At 39.0% G+C, this 21,700-nt stretch overlaps 1 protein-coding gene across 4 annotated transcripts; it reads left to right on the plus strand.

Annotated features, from left to right (window-relative positions):
- LOC110678751 lies at nucleotides 1-20,699 on the plus strand. 4 transcript variants are annotated; one of them, XR_002501907.1, is made up of 4 exons: nucleotides 13-1,589; nucleotides 1,797-1,988; nucleotides 18,241-19,500; nucleotides 20,596-20,699. XR_002501907.1 is itself a non-coding variant. In XM_021852038.1 (3 exons), the coding sequence occupies exons 1-3, from the start codon at nucleotides 1,254-1,256 to the stop codon at nucleotides 11,216-11,218; spliced, it is 936 nt and encodes a 311-aa protein (XP_021707730.1). In that variant the 5' UTR covers nucleotides 1-1,253; the 3' UTR covers nucleotides 11,219-11,236. The 4 variants fall into 4 exon arrangements, 3 of the variants coding, with proteins under 3 accessions (XP_021707730.1, XP_021707728.1, XP_021707729.1); XM_021852038.1 differs by lacking the exons at nucleotides 18,241-19,500; nucleotides 20,596-20,699 and adding an exon at nucleotides 10,811-11,236 and having other exon boundaries at nucleotides 1-1,589; XM_021852036.1 differs by lacking the exon at nucleotides 20,596-20,699 and having other exon boundaries at nucleotides 16-1,589; nucleotides 18,241-19,650.
- Nucleotides 20,700-21,700: the final 1,001 nt, after the last annotated feature.

A 21,700-nucleotide genomic window follows, 5' to 3' on the forward strand; every position in this document is an offset into this window, starting at 1 on the left:
GTAACGCTTTTTATATGGAAATTTTTCAGAATTTGTATGAGCCGTAACATCGTCCGGACACCCACCCACCCCCTTCAGCGTTATGTAATTTGTGAATGAGCCCTAAGACCTCACCCAATGTACGGTGAAACTGGTGTGAACATTTTGTGGTGGGACAATCTTTTCTGCCTGTGCGTCGAATTAGGTGCAAAAAAGTCAATATTATGCCGTTTTTCTTTTTGAACCTGGGTTGGTGCTGAATTCATAAACAAGCCAACGTCAGACAAATGTCTGTTCGGTCGAACCTGAAATTTGTCCGACATTGAATTGTTTATGCATTCAGCACCAACCCAGTTCCACCCCAAGTTATGGGCGATATCCACTTCGTAGTACTGTGCAAAAGGATAGGGCAAGTAGAGCCAAGAAATGATCAAGGAATGATTTCGCTGTCAAAATTACTTGAGCTGCATCCAGTTGGAAAGTAGAACAATTATCGTAACGTTTCGTGACGCTTACCGGGCAAATCAAATGGAGCTATCACTTTTCCGTACGGAAAAATATTCCGCTCGATTATTCCGCAAGTAAAATTGACATCTCGCTCATACTGAACCATCTGTCAAAATTACTTTGGTAATTTTGTGAGAAATTTACTTGAGTGTTCTACTTGGGATCAGGATACCAGACTTAAAAAAAAACGACATTACGAACAAGCGCAAATGATGATTCATTCGTTTGGAGGAGGAGGTTTTCGTTCAGTGCATAACGCTCGTTCGTTTTTTTTTCTATTTTACCGCAATATTCTATGTTTTCATTTTGTGTGTTGCTTTCATTTGGCTTGACAAAATATGTGTAAGTAATAATTTTCATGCATTTTTCGATCTTTGTGTGTTGGCGCCATTTGCATTTTCTCTACTTCCGGTAGCATCGTAAGTAGAGTGCGCGTGTGAGAAAAGATATATTTTCCGTTTTCGATAATAAAACATGAGACCCGATCAATATTCATTAGAAAGGATGAGGGCAGCTAAAAAGCTGTTCCTCAGGAAGAAAAATAGATCAGAACCGGTTAGCGGTGACCAAGCGGTTTCAGGTCGAGAGGATAGCCAGAGGGAACTTCCCGAACAACAGCAAACAGCGGTAAGCATCTTTCAGGTTAGGTTTCTCTGTTGGTGCAATAAAAAATGGGATCCGATTTAGCACTAACAACTCACTTCTTTCGATTTCTGTTTGCTTTTGCTTAATAGAATTTCGCTTGGAATCGCGTTGTTACGCGGAGGATGTCAGCCACAACCTTTACGGTCCGAAATGAACATCCCGCACATCGCGTTCAAACGCGACGGATTTCGACGACAAACTTGGCTGTCCGAGAGCAGGAGAAAAATCGCGTCCAAACGCGGCGAATGTCGATAGCGTCCGGTGCGGCCCGAGAGCGGCAGGAAAATCTCGGACATCGTCTTCGAGAGCAGCAGGACCACCTCGGACAGCGCGTCCAAACGCGGAGAATGTCGACCGCATTATGCACAATCCGAGAGCAGCAGGAACATCCCGGACGGTCATCGGTGGGCAAGCTGCAGTCACAGGAACACCCAGGACAAAACATCCAAACTCAAGCAGTAAGTAGTTTTCGGAAAATTTTCATTCAGCACATTGTCAGGATTAGGCTATTTTTTATTGATGTGACGAGGACGGGTTTCGTGTCCTATAGGCGAGTTTCAGAAAATATTTGCATAACCAGCCCCTTCTAACAAAGAGACTCAAATTATCATGAAATTTGGTGTCTAACTGTACTGCTAATGTACTAATGATTATTTCTTTCATAGAATCGCGTCCAAACGCGGCAGTTGTCGATCGCACGCTCTGCGGTCCGTCAGCAGCAGGGTCAACGTGTCCAAACGCGGCGGATGTCAATCACACCATCTGCGGTTCTCGAGCAATTGGAACATTCCGGACACTCTGCGGTCCACAAGCAGCAACCGCAAATTTCCGCTTGTGAACATAAAAAGCGGACAAACGTAAGTAGTAGAATTTTAACATTACACTCACGTAAAAATACGCTATATGTCACTATTATAGTGACCCATAATAGTGGGTGACCTATAATAGGTCACCCACTATTATGGGTCATTTCCATTTGAATTACTTGTAAAATGGAGTGATTAATAATACCTAAGTAACCATGCTGCTGAAGCTGCAACGCGTGCAGGTACCGTTTTGTCTCAAATTCCGAACACTCGACTTTTTATAGTGATTTTTTAAGTAAATCACCCTAATTTCTTTACAGAATGATAAATTCTATTACATTTCTAGTCGTGCATATGAAAAAAGGTTTGAAATGATAATTCTAACCTTTGAAATTGTCACTGTTCGGAATATGAGTCATGTTCGGAATTTGAGACAAAACGGAATATGGTGAAAATAATGCAAGCATTACTGTATAGATACAATAAAAGTTGACTTAAAGTGGAAAAGGGCCCCACAAGAGCCGCATTGATGTTACAGATTATAACTTCAATGCGGTTCTAGTGGGGCCCTTTTCCACTTTAAATCAACTTTAATTGTGTCTATACAGCAATGCTAGCATTATTTTCACCGTATACCTGCACGCGTTGCAGCTTCAGCAGTATGTTTACTTGGGTAGTGACTGAGTGACCCAGAATAGCGTGAGCAGTGTACATGGATTTGGAAACTTGTACGCGCCATGCAAGTTATTTTCAATTTTTATTTATACAAAAAAAAAACTCACTCAAGGGTGATTGAACAATCATCAAAATGGTCTAACATTTTTAATTTGTGTGGAAAATCTTGCAACACCTACGGAGTAGTCCATCTTTTTATTATTATTATTTTTCTAGTGATATGATAAAGTGAAGTATTTTATTAGTTTATTCGTATTTTTTATTATTTTTTTCTACGTTTGGAAAATGTAATGCCTATATGTAAGAATCGATCAAATATCAAAGTTGAACAGGCAGTTTTCTCCAAAACGATCAACAAGTCAGGAAAAATAGGAACGTTTGCTTTTCATAAGGGGCCGTTCATAAACCACGTAGACCAAATTTTAGGCATCTCACGACGCTTCATAGGCTCTGCACATGTCTTGTGGCTATCTTTGCCTGATTTGTGTCAGATATGAGAGCCCCATGTTTACAGCTGTTTTTTGGGTCTCCAACGACCGCGAGTTTTGTTTTTTTTTTTTTTTATAGGGCTGTTCAATGAGCTGCTTGAAGTTGCTCGAAGTTCAGTCTATCCCTCTCGCACTTTTTTGTCAACAAATGGGCACGAGCAGGATGGACTGAACTTCGAGCAACTTCAAGCAGCTCATTGAACAGCCTTTATGTTTCATATTCTCGCGCAACAATACTAAAGGGCCAATAGTCATTTTTAAGGTCAACACGTTTCGCTCAGAACACGTACACTCAGAATTCGAAATAAACCCCATTGGTTTAAATTTCTATTCCCCTCTCTTTTCTTCTGCAGTAATTTTTAGGCACGGGAATCATTTCTCCTGGATGAGTCCAGCTTAGACTCATCCAGGAGAAATTATCCCAATGCCTAAAAATTACTGCAGAAGAAAAGAGAGGAGAATAGAAATTTAAACCAATGGAGTTTATTTCTAATTCTGAGTGTAGGCTTTCCGTGACGCCACCCACACAAATCAACACTTTCATCAGATAGACTGAGCTTTGCTCTATCTTTTGCTGGTGTTGATTTGCGTGGGTGGCGTCACAGAAGGCCTACAGCGAGCGAAACTATGACTATTGGCCCTTTTGAATTGTTGCGCGAGATATCTGTTGCTGATCGTTTTTGGATGAAAGCAAATCATATTAAAATTAAACTAGATCACTGTACTATGCTGTAGAGGTGTGCGCCGAAGTACTTTTTACCGGCGGCGGCGTATGCTGTCATGATAGGCAGCGGCGGCGGCGACGCCGGCGTCACGCCGAGTACCCTGTTCGGCGGCGGCGGCGGCGACGTAGTCATTGTGATAGAATAAATTCGCAACATTTTTTTTAATACCGTGAAGGCCCCTAAGTCTGCGCACTTAAGGATTTTTGAAATTTAAACAGCTGTAATAAATTAAAAACTGAACATATTGGTCTGAAATTTTGAGAGCACATACTTACTAGCCTTATTAATAAGGGAAAAATTTAAAAGTTTTTATACATATTTATTTTGTATGCGAAACAATTAGAATCCTGAAGGGTGTCTGTGTTCCTAAGTCTGCGCACCTATTTTTGCAATGTTCCTTAAGCTGGAAACACAATGTGAACGGCATTACGGAACGGCAACAAAACGGAAACACCGGTTTGAGTGGCCTGTCAGTATTTCGATCAATGTCGTCTAAATCAGATTCAACATTGGCCTGACATGTAAACTGTAAACCAAACCAGTGTTTCCGTTTTGTTGCCGTTCCGTAATGCCGTTCACATTGTGTTTCCAGCTTTAATCTGCGCGCTAGTGTTCCTAATTCTGCGCATACGACAATGCCGTAGAATAGATGTTGTATTCCACTAAAGGCATGATGCGCCCCTTGAACTTATATTACTTTGCTATTTTATCCTGTTGGTGGACTTACGGTCACATTGGAACTCAGCAAGTCTTTAACTTCCCACTCAGAGGTTTATAAAATTAGCAAAGTGAATTATATTCATAATACAGTCCATAGTTTTATAATTATTGCAATAATTGACTGTCCAGATATTCCAAACAGTAATGTCCTGTTCTAATAAGCTTTATTTTCTGAAATCGAGACGAACTTATGAAAACAGTTTAACCACCTTCCGTGAACTAAGGTGTCTTTCATTAACTTTTAACATTTTTTTTTTATCTTTCATGCATATTTTTTCACTAACAGGCAAAGAAGTAAAAACTCTGCATAGTATTTATAAGGAGTAATAAAAAAAAAACAACAACAAAGATTGCTTACAAATGTTTCATTTTGGTTCTCGGAAAATTGTGTATATGGATTGCCACGTTTTACTACCTCCCCTTTATAGTGTGATGTAATTTATGAACGGGCCCTTACTGAATATATACATTATTAAGCTATTCACAAAATAATGGTACTTTAAAGTTGTTTTAAAACTCAAAACATGTCGAAAATTGAGAGCTTCGACCTCTACACGGAATAAGGATCACTATCCAAAAACGGTTCCTAAGTCTGCGCACTACAGAAGAATAAGAATATGAAGATAAAATGAAATGTACTCCATCAATTCTATTTGCTCCACTTCAGAGCTAGTGCATACGTACTAAAAATTTGAAATATTTCGTTTTTATTTAGCCTAACATGCTTTAGTTGATGAAGCGTATCCTTAACAACTTTGCTAACAGACAGTCATTTCCGACTATTACCAACATTTTCAAAATAATTTTATTTCACGATAAAATAGTTATCAAAAGTTTCACGGAATTTTCTTCACAGACTTGTTAATAACTATTATAGCAAAATTTAAAAAAAAATAAATTTCCATCAAATTTTGTAGTTGCATATTTGATTTTGTTCATTTTTCTCTGAAAGTGCGCAGACTTGGGAACCGCGCAGACTAAAGCGCGGTCACGGTAGGAGCTTGGAAGCCGGAACAAAGTCGGTATTTTTACAAATTTAAACACGTTGTGTTTTCAATTTATTATAATTGGAAAAATAAACACTATTTTCAGTAAAAAAAAATATAAACATGCTCAATAGAGTTATTTTTCAGAAATTTCAAAAAGTTTTGTTAATATTGTGTACATAAAATTATCGATTTTGCGTAAAATAAAGTGGATCACCAGTGATCCATTGGGAACAAAACAACTTTTCATTCTATCCTATTCTAACCTATCTTTCTGAAAATAAAACAATTATCAATTTATTTTTCATCTCCAAAATTGTTCTCGTTTTACATTTCGCTCAAGTGAAATGTAATTATTAGTAAAACAATAAATATTTATGGATCACAGAAGAGCTAAAGTGAATTTTCTTGGATTAAACGCAGATGATGTAAAATTTTCGACTGTATTGGAAAAATTGCAATGCCGCCGCACAAACCGTTCCGAAAGAATTGGAAGGATTAAAAAATGAAGAGAATTGAATAATTTAGGACAAAAATCAAAATATCTTTGAAATAATGTTTTATCTCCTTATAATTTTTGTTGTTGTCATCTTCCCAGTGAATCACTGGTGATCCATCAAAAAAATTAGTTTTTTCATTTCTATCCTTATTTTGGAGTAATGCCTTACATCTTTTGTTCTGGTGAATTCTTCAGGTGTTAAATTTTCCATTTTTAAACATGTCTACGCCCATAACTCATGCGATTTATGATCGCATATATCCATAATGGCTCCAAAATGAGGTAAATACGTGCTGGTACTATTATTGAACAATGTATGCCATTCAAATTACTATGGAAATAAGGTCTTCATGAACTACAAGCTCTACCCAAGTTTCAAATTACCCTAAGCATGTGATTTATATTCGTTGCTATCCAGAGCGTCTAAGAGTATTACGAGAAGCAATTTGCTGCGGTAGCCAAACATTGCAAATTATTAAAACGATATTTAATATATTCACCACAGTTCCAAGCACGAAAATACTAAGCCAAACTTATTCACATGGCATTATGTTGTCATTCATTTGGTTCTTACTTTTGATACATACAACGTGAACTTTTATATTATATGGCTCTAATGAGATCAACGAACACAAATTACATGTTTAAAAACTATGTGAATAATAGCGAAGGCTATAGATCATAAATACCTCAACGTCAGAGTAGTCGGATAGACCCAGTTTTATATTGTTTATATTGTATATTATCATAAACACAAATCTATCTAGTTATGTTTTGAAGCTGAGAAAATACGGAAATATATTCAGAAAGAAAATGTAGCAATTGAAATATGACTGAGTATATGTAATACGAGAAACAAGCTTTAAAATGTATCTAAGGTCCCAATAACATCATAAAATGTTTGGCTACCACAGCGAAAAGCTTCTCGTAATATTCTTCCACGCTCTGAGTAGCAACGAATGTAAATCACATGCTTATGGTAATTAGAAACTGTGGTAGAGTTTGTAGTTCATGAAAACCTTATTTCCCTAGTAATTTGAATGGCATACATTGTTCAATAATAATACGAGCTCGCATCTCCTTCATTCTGGAGCCATTATGGATATATGCGATCATAAATCACATGGGTTATTGGCGTAGACATTAAGGTATAGCTTATAGATGTTGTAGACCTGAACTCCAGAGTACTTTGAGTGACCTAGGTATTCAAAACATTAACGAACACATTTTTAGTTCTGTTTTGAGATTTACTGAGTACCGAACAATATATTTTCAAAGTAATAACGCAATAAAATGAAGTTAATTATTCGAAATTCGAGAAACCAACTTCGAAATGTATTAGAGGCCTTTAACTAATACAGTAGAAGCCTTTCCACATTATTTGGAGTTACTATGGGTATCAACGGATATAAACCACATGAGAAGAGTAAATAGAAGTTACGGTAGATAATGTAGATCTTGAAGCGTACAACTCCAGACTATTTAACTTGGATCTGTCTTGCGAAAAGTCATGACCATCACGAGACGATCACTGAAGCAAGTTTTTCGTATCAACGCCTAGCGTGATAGGAATCAGCGAACATCACTTTGCCCCCACCACACGACTTTCTGATGATTGCACACACCACCCATAGCCAGCGATGGTGTTGCCGAACGTCATCTCAGACTTCTCCGAAAGAGTCAGAGAGAGTGAAATTCTCTCGTACGAATGATGTGGGATGCGATAAAGCAGATAAATTCCTGAAAACGGTGCACAATGTACAATGCGCATCGTTGTATGCGTTATAAATGAAGCATATGGAACGATCGAGACATGTGACGTCATAGCGTGTTTGCACTAATACGTTTGCATTGTCGGGCAAAACCTTAACTCGATCCCAAAAAAAAGCGAAAAGTGACCATCACGATTGTCATATGCATGCATATCACGTCACTGATGGTGGTCGCCGAACGAGAGCGATTGGTGATACGTTATGCATTGGCTCTTTTCTTGTGTTACTGACATTCGGGATAGCGAAAAGGGAAAGAACGATTGGTGCATGTCACAGAATATGTGACCATGATGGTGATGGTTCGCAAGACTGGTTTGGATAGCCTAGAATAACCAAACTCTATTCTAGAGTGCTGTTGGGACTCTAGTTATTTTTGAGGTTCTGTGGACAGCTTGAAATCTATTTTGTAACCTTTCCTTGCAATAAAATGTTGGTTGACTATGCAGATATGGAGGTTCAAACTCACAGGTACACTGGAGGCCTTCAGAAAACTCCTAGATCAAAACTCGAATGGATCATGAAGGATAGTGATATACTGTTTATGTGTGCTCAGTTAAAATAGTTTATGGTTGGCAAAGTTGTGAAAAAAAAAACAAACAACTTCATGATTTGAGAATAAAAAAGCCACGTAAAAAAAAGGGGAGGGTACGAAGGGGGGTTACACTATGCACTCTTTTGCACAACTAATCCCATTGATTATAAAGAAAATTGTACTTTAAAATGTTGGGAAACCACTAAGTTATAGCGTTTTTAGTAAAACTAGATCGTCCTGGTAATTTACGGGTTAACCCTCTAATACCCAACCCCGCCTTTAGACGGGGTACAATTTGAGATTTTGTGCATTTTTTCGTAGGTCCGAAATCAAAATGATTTTAATTTTGGCCATTAGATAGGCTCATTACAAGCATCTCAGGATAATTTTTAACGGCTACTTAAACATTTTTGTATTCTCGAAAAATTGTTGAAAAATTGAATAGAGTAAGGTGGGGTAAAAAGACGAGTGGGGTAAGAGTATCATTTTGAGATTTCTCACTCAATTCAAAATAAATATTATAAATGCCATGATGGTTCGAATGCTATTTAAGTAAGACACTTTCATTCCAAAAATTATAAAAATCGGTTGATATTTGGAAAAGTTATGGCTATTTGTTGGTTTTCGACGAAAAATTGTAATATTTGACTCAAATTTCATGGCATGAAACGCAATAAAAATAAAAGCTTTTTTGATTTCTTATTTCAGGGCGTAGTTAGGCCTATTATAAAGAAGCTTTGAGGTGCATTAGTTTTTTCATAAACATTTGCAAACAAATTTTGGCCCATAGTGGGGTAAAAGTACGAATTTACGGGGTAAAAGTACGACCCATGCATAAACTTGGAGAAAAACTTTCAAATTGTTAAAAACGCACATGCTATCCTTAAATTATAGAAATAAACTTGAGCATGCGAAAAAATTCACCAAAATTACATGTTTAGCTCAATTTTTTGAAAATCGGCCTAATTTGGCTATAGTACAGTGAAGCCCATGATTAAACTAATTTTGGATAAATTTGTATTCGAAATTTGGTGTGTATTTCTTTTCATGCATCACTTTATAGCTGGTATGAACTATTCCAGTTACAAAAACATCAATGTTTTGTGTTTCAAACAGCAAACATCGTATTCGTTCTTTTGCCCCATAGCATTCGTACTCTTACCCACCCAGTGGGGTAAAAGTACGAATAAGACATCGAATTTTAAAACTGTAATAACTAAAAATGGGTACACAAGCTGGCATAACTTTGTTTGGCGAAATTGTAGCCAATAGATCACAGGTCCATCGTGCGGTATTCATTTATTTTCAACTGTGTTAGTGTTCGAGAAATATTGATTGCTCTCTGAAATTCGTACTCTTGCCCCACCTTACTCTACTTACCTAACCAACAACGGCCTGGATCTAGTAAAGTGAAAAATGTATCAACTTTTATTTTTTCATAATCAATCTATCACAGAAGAAGCGTTGGGTGGTATTGAATTTCCTTCAAAACTGTGTTCCCGTTAGTTACACGGAACATTATTTTAAAACATTTAAGATCGTCAGACATATTCACAGCTCTACATTTTGTTAGATTCAGTTTTTCTACTTCTACAGAACATGTTAAGAAACATTCAACATTATGAGGAGGATCGCTTAGGAAAAAATACATCATGCAGGTATGGACCTGTGCACTGCACGAAAATAATGACGTTTCAGCGGTGCCGAGTTTACGAGTTACCATGGTCACATTAATAATACGGCTCGGCGCAAACGTCAAATATTTTCGTACAGTTCACCCAGTGCACAGGTCCATGGGTGAACTGTACGAAAATATTTGACGTTTGAGCCGTGCCGTATTATTTATGTGACCATGGCAACTAAACAACTCGGCACCGCTCAAACGTCATTATTTTCGTGCAGTGCACAGGTCCATGGACTTGTGCACGAATTCATGCTGGTCTGCTCTGACTCACCGAAAATTTGACTTTTGGTACGGTCTGTGTTTTCAAACTTTCTGTGAGAGTGAGCAGGACAGCATAAATTCGTGCAGAAGTCCATACATCGCTTTAATGGAAGCCCACATCATCACCAGGACCGCGCTGACGTTGTCAACGTCAGCGAGGTGCAAACCAACGGTATGGCATTCCTATCTCAACCAGCACACATTTTCGTAGCCAACATAGATGGAGTTCTACTAGACATCCCCACATGGGGTTCTATGTTTTGCAGTTTCAATGTGAGCTACAAAACATGGCGGTTTAGCAGCCCCTTTCATCAAGCATAACTTTTTTCTCCCGGGGCCGATAATTTTCACCTCATACAAACTTTTTCTTATCTCGACGAAACCTTCAGATATGGCTCATTAGTGTTCACCGGTGAGACCACTTCCCATACATTTTTGCCCGTTCATTTTTGAAATCAACCTTTCTGCAATAGCAATTGTAAATGTTTTCGAATTTAAAATAACGATTCGATTTTGTTTTTGAATTAACAGATGAAGGTAGCTTTCGCTGAACTTCCGTTGGAGGCACGTTCGAAGAAACCACCCAACAAAGCTGCGGTTGAGCACAATACGCAAGCGAAGTCGCCTGCACAATCCAAAACCGAGGAACGTTATCGATCATCTCAGAACGTCAAGGCTGGAGCGAAGCCCGAAACGCCACTCGTGGGTCAGAAACCGGCGAGTCAGGAAAGCAGCCAACATAATTCAGCAAAAGCTCAGCAATCCAACGAAAAGAAGTTTCGCCAACATCCTGAGAAGATCAAGACTAAGGCGTATCCCAAAATGCAAGGTTCAGACATGGACGGAACCATTCTGCCGACGAGGCGATTGGAAACAGTAGGCGGGTTTCCGACTGAGGTAAGTGACCCAATGTGGCCTTCTTCTTCTTCTTCTTCTTGACATTACGTCCCCACTGGGACAGAGCCTGCTTCTCAGCTTAGTGTTCTTATGAGCACTTCCACAGTTATTAACTGAGAGCTTTCTTTGTCCAATTTTGCCATTTTCGCATTCGTATTATCGTGTGGCAGGTACAATGATACTTTTGCCCAGGGAAGTCCAGAAAATTTCCATTACGAAAAGATCCTGGACCGACCGGGAATTGAACCCTCTAACTCTAACCACTAGACTCAGGAGAGCCCCAACCCAACGTGGCCTGTCCAGGTCAAACTAATTTAAAAGACCTTATGAAGCTATAAATCGCACGATTTTTTGGATGGAACCTTAATTTATCCGACTATTTCTTGCAGCACCATACGTGCCGATATTTGGCTATTTCAGACCAAAAATAGTAAAAACTTGACGAAGCGAATTTGAAATCAACCTTTCTGTAAAAGATTGTAATGTTCTGTAATGTAATCAAATTGATAACGATTTAATTTTGTGTTTGAATTGACAGATGAAGGTAGCCTTCGCTGAACTTCCGTTGAAGGCACGTTCGAAGAAACCATCCAACAAAACCTCGTTTGAGCACAATGCGCAAGTGCAGTCGCCTGCACTATCCAAAACCGAGGAACGTTATCGATCATCTCAGAATGCCAAGCCTGGAGCGGATTCAGAAACGCCACTCGTGGGTCAGCAACCTGCGAGTCAGGAAAGCAACCGTCATGATTCACCAGAAGCGCAGCAATCCAACAAAAAGAAGCATCGCCAACATGCTGAGAAAATCAAGACTGAAGCGTATCCCAAAACGCAAGGTTCGGACATGGACGGGACCATTCTGCCGACGAGTGGATTGGAAACAGCATCATCTCAGATCGACAAAGCTGGAGCGAAGCCGGAAACACCACTCGTTGGTCAGCAACCGGCGAATCAGGGAAGCAATCGACATGATTCACCAGAAGCGCAGCAATCCAATGAAAAGCAACATCACCAGAAGATCAAGACTGAAGCGTATCCCAAAATGCAAGGTTCAGACACAGACGGAACCATTCAGTCGACGAGGCGATTGGAAACAGCAGGCGGGTTTCCGCATGAGGCAAGTTACCTAACGTGGCCTAGCCACGTCAAACTACATAGAAACATCCTATAAAGCTATAAATTGCATGCCATTTTTGTCAATTTGTGTATTTTTGTATTTATATATTTTTTTATGACGCCTAAATTTATCCGATGTTTGGCTATTTCAGACCAAAATGTGAAAACTTCACGATAGTATCAAGTACCGTGCACGCACCATATTTGACGCGGTGAAGGAAATTTAAAATTTAAACATGAGTAAAAAATTAAAAAGTTGGCCGATTTTGCCGAAATATAAAGCTTTGATAGATTCATTCTACATCCCATGTTTTGTGCAGCGGTTAATTGGAATATTGGGTGCCTAATTTGACGCACCTTATTTTCATACAAAATTTTATTTTTGCTGATTAGTTGCCAACAATAAACTTTTTACGATTGGGATCCTTCAAAGTTATTGATTTATAATAGAATTAACTCAGAAATGCGTCAAGTTTTGACCCGCGTTAAATATGGTGCTCTCACGGTAGGGACATCCGCCTATTATTGAACGGCTCAGAATGTCGCCTATTGTTGAACAGTCCATGCATTTTTTTATGGCGTATTCAAGAATTAGCGAGCAAACGGAATACGCGAATTTAAAATCGGCCTTTCTGTGACAGCCCTTGTAAATGTTAACGAAATGTAATTTGTTAACGATTTAATTTTGTGTTTGAATTGACAGATGAAGGTAGCCATCGCTGTACTTCCGTCGGAGGCACGTTCGAAGATAACACTCAACAAAACTTCGTTTGAGCACAGTACGCAAGCGAAGTCGCCTGCACAATCCAAAACCGAGGAACGTTATCGATCATCTCAGAACGTCAAGGCTGGAGCGAAGCCCGAAACGCCACTCGTGGGTCAGCAACCGGCGAGTCAGGAAAGCAGCCGACATGATTCAGCAAAAGCTCAGCAATCCAACAAAAAGAAGCATCGCCAACATCCTGAGAAGATCAAGACTGAAGCGTATCCCAAAACGCAAGGTTCGGGCATGGACATGACCATTCTGCCGATGAGTGGATTGGAAACAGCATCATCTCAGATCGACAAAGCTGGAGCGAAGCCAGAAACGCCACCCGTTGGTCAGCAACCGGTGAATCAGGGAAGCAACCGACATGATTCACCAGAAGCGCAGCAATCTAATAAAAAAAAGCATCACCAATATCCTGAGAAGATCAAGACTGAAGCGTATCCCAAAACACATGGGTCGAGCATGGCCGGGACCATTCTGCCGACGAATGGATTGGAAACAGCAAGCGGATTTCTGGATCAGGTAAGTTTCCCAATGTGGCCAAGTTACGTCAAAATAATTAGGGATATCTTATGAAGCTATAAATTGCATGCTTTTTTTTTCTTCTGGTAATTTATGTTCCTTTTTTCGAATGACGCCAAAGTATCCGACTATTTCTTGCAGCACCATAGGTGCCGATGTTTGACAATTTCAGTCCGCGCTGGTCAACTTAGTAATTAGGGGTGTCTTATGGTCCTATAGGTCCAGGAACAGGGCTCCTTTCAGACTACTCAAGTAAATCAACCCCACTAACAGGAAGCGTGTGGTTTCAACCTTTTATTTTACATGCTTGCAGAAACATGGTTGGGTGTAGAGATGGGACCGAATATTTGGCCACCATGGTATTTGATAAGCCGAATATTAGCCATCTGGTCAAGTTATTAGCAAAAGAGAAAATCGACGAAGAGAAATCGTTCACTGCAGTTACGTCCTTATGATACTCAACGCGAGAACTATTCAATGTTTTCAATTGCATCAAACTCGCTTAATGTACCGTGCAAGCACCATATCCTGAACGGTTAAGAAAATATATTTTAAATTACCTAAATAAACAAAGTTTTCAATTTCAAGGATACTGATTTGTTTTACCGCTGCATTTATCAAGTATCCAAGTAAACGTACAAAATAAAATAGGACGCAAAATAATAACTAAATAAATTAAAAACCGCATTTTTGTCTTCCGCACCCATGTTCCTAATTATGGACACCATTTAACTCAGTGATCCTAATTATGGACACACGTAGGTCCCTTATTATGGACAACAAGTAAACTTAACGTATAAAATTTATTGAAAAACTACCTTAGCCGTACCTATTAGCACCTAAATGTTTGAATGAAACTTCTTTCGAACTTTCAGTTCCCTATTTTGCACTTAAAATCTTGAAATGTTTAGAATATGGAACACACTGTTCAGAATATGGCGTTGTCTAAAATATGGTGCTTGTACGGTAACTTATCAGGGAAATAGAACTATCTTTGTCATATGGATGAATCAAAAGGTCTTCGAATATACTCGCTCTATAGACTAATGGGTTGTCTTTGACGCAAAAAATGATTGAGCACGCTGTAATGTTACTTCGGTACCTCGTCACCCACTAAATGCAACTATGTTAGTGGTCTAATAACACTTGCGTGCTCGGCAAAGTTCCAACATGCCGCTTAGAGTGTTGCCACAAATAACTATAGTTTGCTAAAACCAGTTATCTGGCTGGTGGGGCATGAGAGCCTAAGATTCAATCATAAATGCAATTGGACGTAACCCTTAAGTTCTTTGAGTGAACCTTATACTTGAAGATATATTCAAACTAAAAAGCCTTCAAACGCACAAAGATAGTTCTATTTTGTGTCAGTTTTCCCATTCGTCAATCAAAATCATTGTTGAAAAATGAATGAGATTCAATTGGCACGTAGTAATGTATGGTTTATGTACCGTAAAACAATACAGTTCCAATGTAGAACCATTCTTGTACCATTAATTCAATAGTAGAAACGGAAATCATATTACAATACAAAACCATACATTTTCGTTACATTGAATGGTTGAATACCACACAAATACAGTTGAAAACCATTCATTTACTTAACATTGAATGGTAAATACCATTCATTCTATGGAATTGCTCAACCCGTTACAATGGAGAACCATTCTGTTACCATTGATTTAAAAGTAGAAACATAAATCAAATTACAATACAAAACCATACATTTCCATTGCATTGAATGGTTGAATACCATACAAACACCATACAATCTATGGTATTTCTGAAGTTCTGAACCATGATACCTGTAAAAGCAACATTACATATACCATTCAATGTACCGTTTTGTAAAAAAAAGTTATATGGAAAAAGGCATTTTTTGTATTGTTACGATACTTACCAACCTATTCAATCTACTGTAAAAACTTCATTTACCATTCGTTGAATGGTTGAAAACGGTTCGTTGAATGTTTTTTTTTTCTATCGGGGATTTTTACAATGATTTCTATGGTAAATGTATGGTTTCAAATGGTGCTGTTACAATGGATTGTTTGGTTTTTCGACTGTAATTTTTATTCGGGAAGCCAATGTCAGACAAATTTTAGGTTCGGCCGGACAGAATTTATCTGACGTTGACTTGTATAACCAAAAATATCAGAAACATTTTTTTTTTAATTTGTCAGTAATTAGTCAAATCGATTTTCTTTTGTTAGTAGGTATTTTATAAATCGTGTTTAACTTGGTTTGTTTGAATCAATTTACCCGGAGCTACGAATCTACCCACATTTGAGGGGGTTAGAAGCAAAAGGGTGTGAGTGACAAAAACCTCCTTTTGAGATAAAAACAGCTTCAAAGTTTTTAAACGATTTTCCACTCCATACAAAATGTATGGGAATTAAAAAATAAGTCAACTTTCTACGAATTATTTATTTTTTATCCGATTGACGGAAAAATTGCCTTGAAGTACCGTTGGAAAGCGTACTCAACTCAAAACCGATCAAAATTTCAGTTATAGCCTTCTGCTTTTGGGCCCCTCATTTAAATTCTTTCGACGCATACTGCTAACAAATATTTTGTGTTGAGTTGTTTTCACTAAATGTGAAAGTATATTGCTCCGAATGTGTAGATATGCACTCAACTCAAATTTGGCTTCATCCACAGGCAATCATCGCTGAGCCGGGGAGTGCTTTTTTTGTAAAATTATTGACAACTAGTGAAATTTTGAATATTTGTTTACCTACGAGCTACCAAAAATTGCCAGTCTGAACCGTTTTAGCTAACCCTTCGTACAAAAAAATTCAGTGACAATAAGACTGATGCCAGACAAAGAACAGCTGGTCAGTCATTTTATGTATGAAGTTTTGACGGGAAGCAGTTGCGTTAGCATATCGCGCGAAAGCAACAGCAATATCAACAGTGTTGTCATTTCGTAAATGGCTTAATAGTTCTTTGTTTTCATATTTCTCTGTCGCCGGTCAAATTGGAATAAATTGTCAAAAATCCGTATGTGAATGATGCTCCTATATTATACCGCATTTCGTACATAACAAGTGCGACTAGAAGTGCGGGATTGCAAATAGAAGCGCGCGTTTGCATCGGATCGAGCTGGTGTCTTCGCCGCACTTATTCCTCGTGAGATGAGGAATAAGGCGGAGAAGAGGCCAGATCGATCCGATGTGATCGCGCACCTTTATTTACGGTTTCGCACTTATAAGAAGTCCAGTTTTGAATACAATTTATAATATAAGTGCAATTTTTTTTCCTACAGACCAATCAAGATGCACCCAGTGTTGAAGACAATTCGGTAGATGGATGGGCGGTCCATGGTACCGTACCGACGGCTGAGGTGCAGTCCACCGTACTGAAGATCGAATTTGGATTCCGGGCCAAATCCTCGAACTATTCCGACAAGGGAACGATGCGGTATTTTAACTGTCGTCGAATCAAGTTTCGTGCAAAGCCGCAATGCGGAAGAAAACTACTGGTTTTCATCCCAAATTCCGAGGATCCTGCTACCATCAGCCTGAGAGGACAGCACACATGCGAGACAGCCCCACCTGAGAACTTGGCCCGAACAAAGCTCAATCAACAACAGTCGGAATTGGTCGAAGGATTATTGAAGTGTGGAATACCATCTAAGGATGTTAAGAAGCACGTCCGAATGCAGAATGGTGCGGTCTCAAGGAACCAATTGGACTATGCAGTGAAGTCCACAAAACAGAAGCTGTTTGGAAATGGCGTTTTGTCATTGGGTATGTCATATGTTTTCTATGTCTATGCATTTATTTCTCAAATCTGCAACATTCTGAACCGTGGCAGAAGCAGACTGTACTGTAATTTTAATATAAATAATTCTATTTCTACATAACTATCTTAAATAATCATAAAAATAAGGCGAGGGGTTATGTTTTCTATCAAATGTACTGTCAATAATTGTACTTTTATCATTTCGTGTTCGAAGAACAATAGCGTATTGTATAAGAGATTGCCCAATTCTTGCAGGATGTTTCACATACAGATGTTTTGTGTAAGAATAGGTAGTAAGGTATCGTGTCAATTCGTCTTACAAATGTTTTTATTCGTTCTACCTCCAAATACGACGATCCAGTAATCAAATTTAAATTCTGTCAAAGCAGTTCAGACATTATAAGTCACAATGTCTCAACTGCTTTGACAGAACTGAAATTTGATTACTGGATTGTCGTATTTGGAGGTAGGACGAATAAAAACTTTCGTAAGACGAATTGACACGTAACCCTATGGCGAAGAAGCAATGTTATTACCCATGCCAAACATTTGATTGCAAAATTACTTACCCACATAGTTTTTTTTATTTTTTTTTCACCCATCATATAATTTTAAGGTGAAGATAAATCGAAGCCACAATACTAAATTTCAAGATAACAAATCTAAAGAACCAAACATCCGGTCATGCTGAAAATTTGATCGATTGGTCAATACCTGGTGCTGCCCAATCAATCAAATTTTTAGCTGGAACGGATGTCTGGTTCTTCAGATTTGTGGTCTTGAAGTTTTTTGTTGTGGCTTCGTTTCGTCTTCACCTTAAGCTCTATCTGTTGAATCGAAAGTATCTACTTTGCGCTATTTTAGCAATTGATATATTTTTAATTTGTGTTTCATTTTACGTTGAAAATTACAGGAGAACTAGAAAACTGGGCAACGTCCAAATCTGCTGTTCCGCTTGACGAACGTGAGGGGTTCGTGATCGGTAAAGACATCGATCACGAAAACAAGTCGTTCAGAATCATATTTTCGTCCAAGCGTCTGTTGTCGCTGATGACGAATTTGAGCGTTGTAGCAGCCGATTGCACATTCAAGGTCACCGTCGAAGGATATCCTTTGCTTGTTGTGGCTGTGATTGACAACATGCGCCATGCACATCCGGTCGCGTTCGGCATCATAGCCAATCAAGAACACACTGACTACCAGTTTGCGTTTCAGAGTATTCTGCAAGCAAGCTCGAAATTGGGGTTCAGAGTAGTTGTTACCGCATTTTTAAGCGACGGAGAGCTCGCGCTAAAGAACGCTGCTCGTGCCGTTTTCGATGAGCCAAAACTCTTAAACTGTTATTTCCACTTTACGCAGAACCTAGACAAACACTTGAAAAAGTACCACGAAGTTCCGGTAGAACTCCACAATGAAATAAAACGTAACATCGGTATACTTCAGGTAGCTCCGACGGAACAGCACTTCATTGCTGGGGCAAAGCTATTTTTGGTAAAATATAAGCGTTTTCCGAACTTCATGAACTTCATGAAGAAGTATGTTCAAGATCCTAACTTTTGCCTATGGTACGAGGCAGCCATGCCAGCAGTGCCAGCTACAAATAACGCTTTGGAAGCGCTGAATAAGTCCATTAAGTACAACTTTCTGAACCGGTACAAAGAGCCACTTGCATCCTTCAAAGTGCTCATTTTAAATATCATTTATGAGTACGGAGACCCACAACGTAACATTGTCCTGGAACGGAGTGTAACTACATTAGAAAACCAGCGGAAAACATTCGACTGGATCAAAGAGAAAAAAAAAATGCGATCGGTCCAAGCACCGCTGGAACAGAAGCAGTATGTTTTCTTGCCCGGGAAAAACAAAACTGAGGTAGCGATCAACGATATGACCCTATTTGACAACCCGATCTACAGTACGTTCGAAAGGTTTGCGGAGGATTTTGGAAGTGTTTATCGCGTCGACGTCAGCAACGTAAATTGGCGATCCTGGAGCTGCACTTGCTATTCATTCTTAAAAAACAACAACTGTTGCCACGTGCTAGCGGTCGCTGTGCGACGAGGACTATACGCACTAAGCGCAGAGGCGGACACTACCGCTGTCGGACAGAAGAAATCGGCAGGACGGCCGAAATTATCGTCGAAGGCGCTGATTATCGATTAACAACCCAAAGGTAAACCGTTTCTAAGACTTGTCCAAGGATCTAAATTGCAGAACAGACTTTTTGATAACCTCTTCTTTCATTTAAAATTGGAACCATTTCTATTTTTTTTAAAGATTCAAAATCCAGTCTTAAGGCTCTAGTAAGAATCAAGCGAATGTGAAAACTGAAAAAGCAGTTTTCTCTAAAATGGTCAATAAATTTGGAAAAATAAGAACGTCCGATTCTTGCTCTTGACACTTATAAAAAACGGACGTTCTTATTTTTCCAGATTTGTTGACCATTTTGGAGAAAACTGCTCTTTCAGTTTTCACATTTGCTCGATTCTTACTAGAATCTTAATCGGTTTAAGAACAACTTCCATGATGAAAAGATAAAATCTGCCGTGAATACGTAGGGCGCAAACCTTTTTTTATGCTGTACAGTTCCTAGGAAAAGTTTGTTTTGTTCGCCGTCAAACAAACGTCACTCTTATGGCCCAAGTCATTTTGAACGAAATGTCAAAACAGAAAAAAGCAGTTTTCTCATTATTCATATCGACAAATCGAATAAAATTAGAACACACAGCTGCTCTATTTCAGAAATAAAACTGCTGTGTGGTCTTATTTTCTTCGATTTGTTGATTAATAATGAGAAAACTGCTTTTTCAGTTTTGACGTGTAGTCCAAACTGACTTGGGCCTTGAGGAAAGTGTTTCTTATTGAGTGTTAAGTTTGTTTAACACACTTGTTGTAACATGGGGTCCATTAAGGTGAAGATAAAACGAAGCCACAACTCGATATTTTAAGACCACAAATCTGAAGAACCAGACGTCCGTTCATGCTGAAAATTTGATCGATTGATCAGCACTAGGTAGTGACTAATCGATCAAATTTTCAGCTTGAACGGAGGTCTGGTTCTTCAGATTTGTGGTCTTGAAATTTCGAGTTGTGGCTTCGTTTTATCTTCACCTTAACTCCGTAAGATTTGAGGCAGGGCTGAATTATTGGACAGCAGCTAAATAATCAAATATTTTCACTGAATGCTCATGTATAAGTTTCGTGGGTTGGGGGGGTTAACGATTATCGTCACGTGATTCTAACGATTTTTTTTTTTCTCCATTTACAGTTTGCCATATATGTCATCGTTTGGGTAGGGTACATAATTTTAAAATTCAAAACACTGAATAATCATCTAACAAATGAATAAAACAAAAAAATGTTAACAATTGATCTGACGTGTTTTTATTCGCATAAAAGATTTACCAAGAGCGGACGCAACCGACTTACTTACTTATGTCAGACTATGGGGTCTATTTTATAACTCGAGCAAATTTGTGTGACAGTGACAGCAGACAAGACGAGCAAAGTAGGCTGCATATTTCATAAGTCATCGATCAACTCCCATAGTAACCCAGTCACTTTAAGTGACAACTGTCGAAAAACTCGAGTGACAGAGCCGTGTCGAGTGATTTTTCCGGTCGACAGTGACTCCAGTCGAGTCGTTTTGGTCGACTCGAGTTATTCCCCTTGCAGTTGAAAACTGGAAAATCCGTCCAGCGAAAATCGATTTTTCTCCTCTCTCATAGCAATTCAGGGTGCCGGAAGTAATGCGCTGGATGGTGCATCATTATGCGACACCAGTCACCTCCGACAACACAAATTGCTATGAGAGAGAAGAAAATTCGATTTTCGCTGGACTAGTTTTACGTCGCTCAACCGGCGACACAATACAAAATTGGCCCCTATGGTTCGGGTTGTCTGTAATGGTCGTAGAAGCTTCCTCCGTGGTCTTCCTCCACTTGATCGATTCATTCTGCTCCTGCGCACCTCATCTTATACCGGTTGGATCGTGATCGAGGATCAGAAATTCTGGTGCCGTGCCCGGCCCACCATAGACGATAGATTTCTACAGTGTGTACGGTGGTAAGTAAGTTTTCCAGCAGCTGATTCGAAGACACCAAGGGCACCTTTGCACGTATGGCCCAAGTTTAGTGCCCATCTGTGCCCATTAGTGTGGGACAAAATTCAGATTCTCGCTCCAGACAGCTCCAGACCACTTTTCGGGTGCCATTTGGGTTCCATAACAACTGTGAATAATTTCAGCTCGATCGGTGGAACTATAATTTAGCGCCGCACGCTATGTCCAAAGCAAGTTATTATGCAAAATGAATGTAGGGTTACGTGTCAATTCGTCTTACAAATGTTTTTATTCGTCCTACCGCCAAATACGA

The sequence above is a fragment of the Aedes aegypti genome, chromosome 3 (assembly GCF_002204515.2).
Source record: "Aedes aegypti strain LVP_AGWG chromosome 3, AaegL5.0 Primary Assembly, whole genome shotgun sequence".
NCBI lineage: Eukaryota > Metazoa > Arthropoda > Insecta > Diptera > Culicidae > Aedes > Aedes aegypti.

Bases quoted from the DNA above. Each gene is read 5' to 3' on its own strand.
- LOC110678751 (XM_021852036.1), top strand. From the start codon at position 18,378: ATGACGAATTTGAGCGTTGTAGCAGCCGATTGCACATTCAAGGTCACC.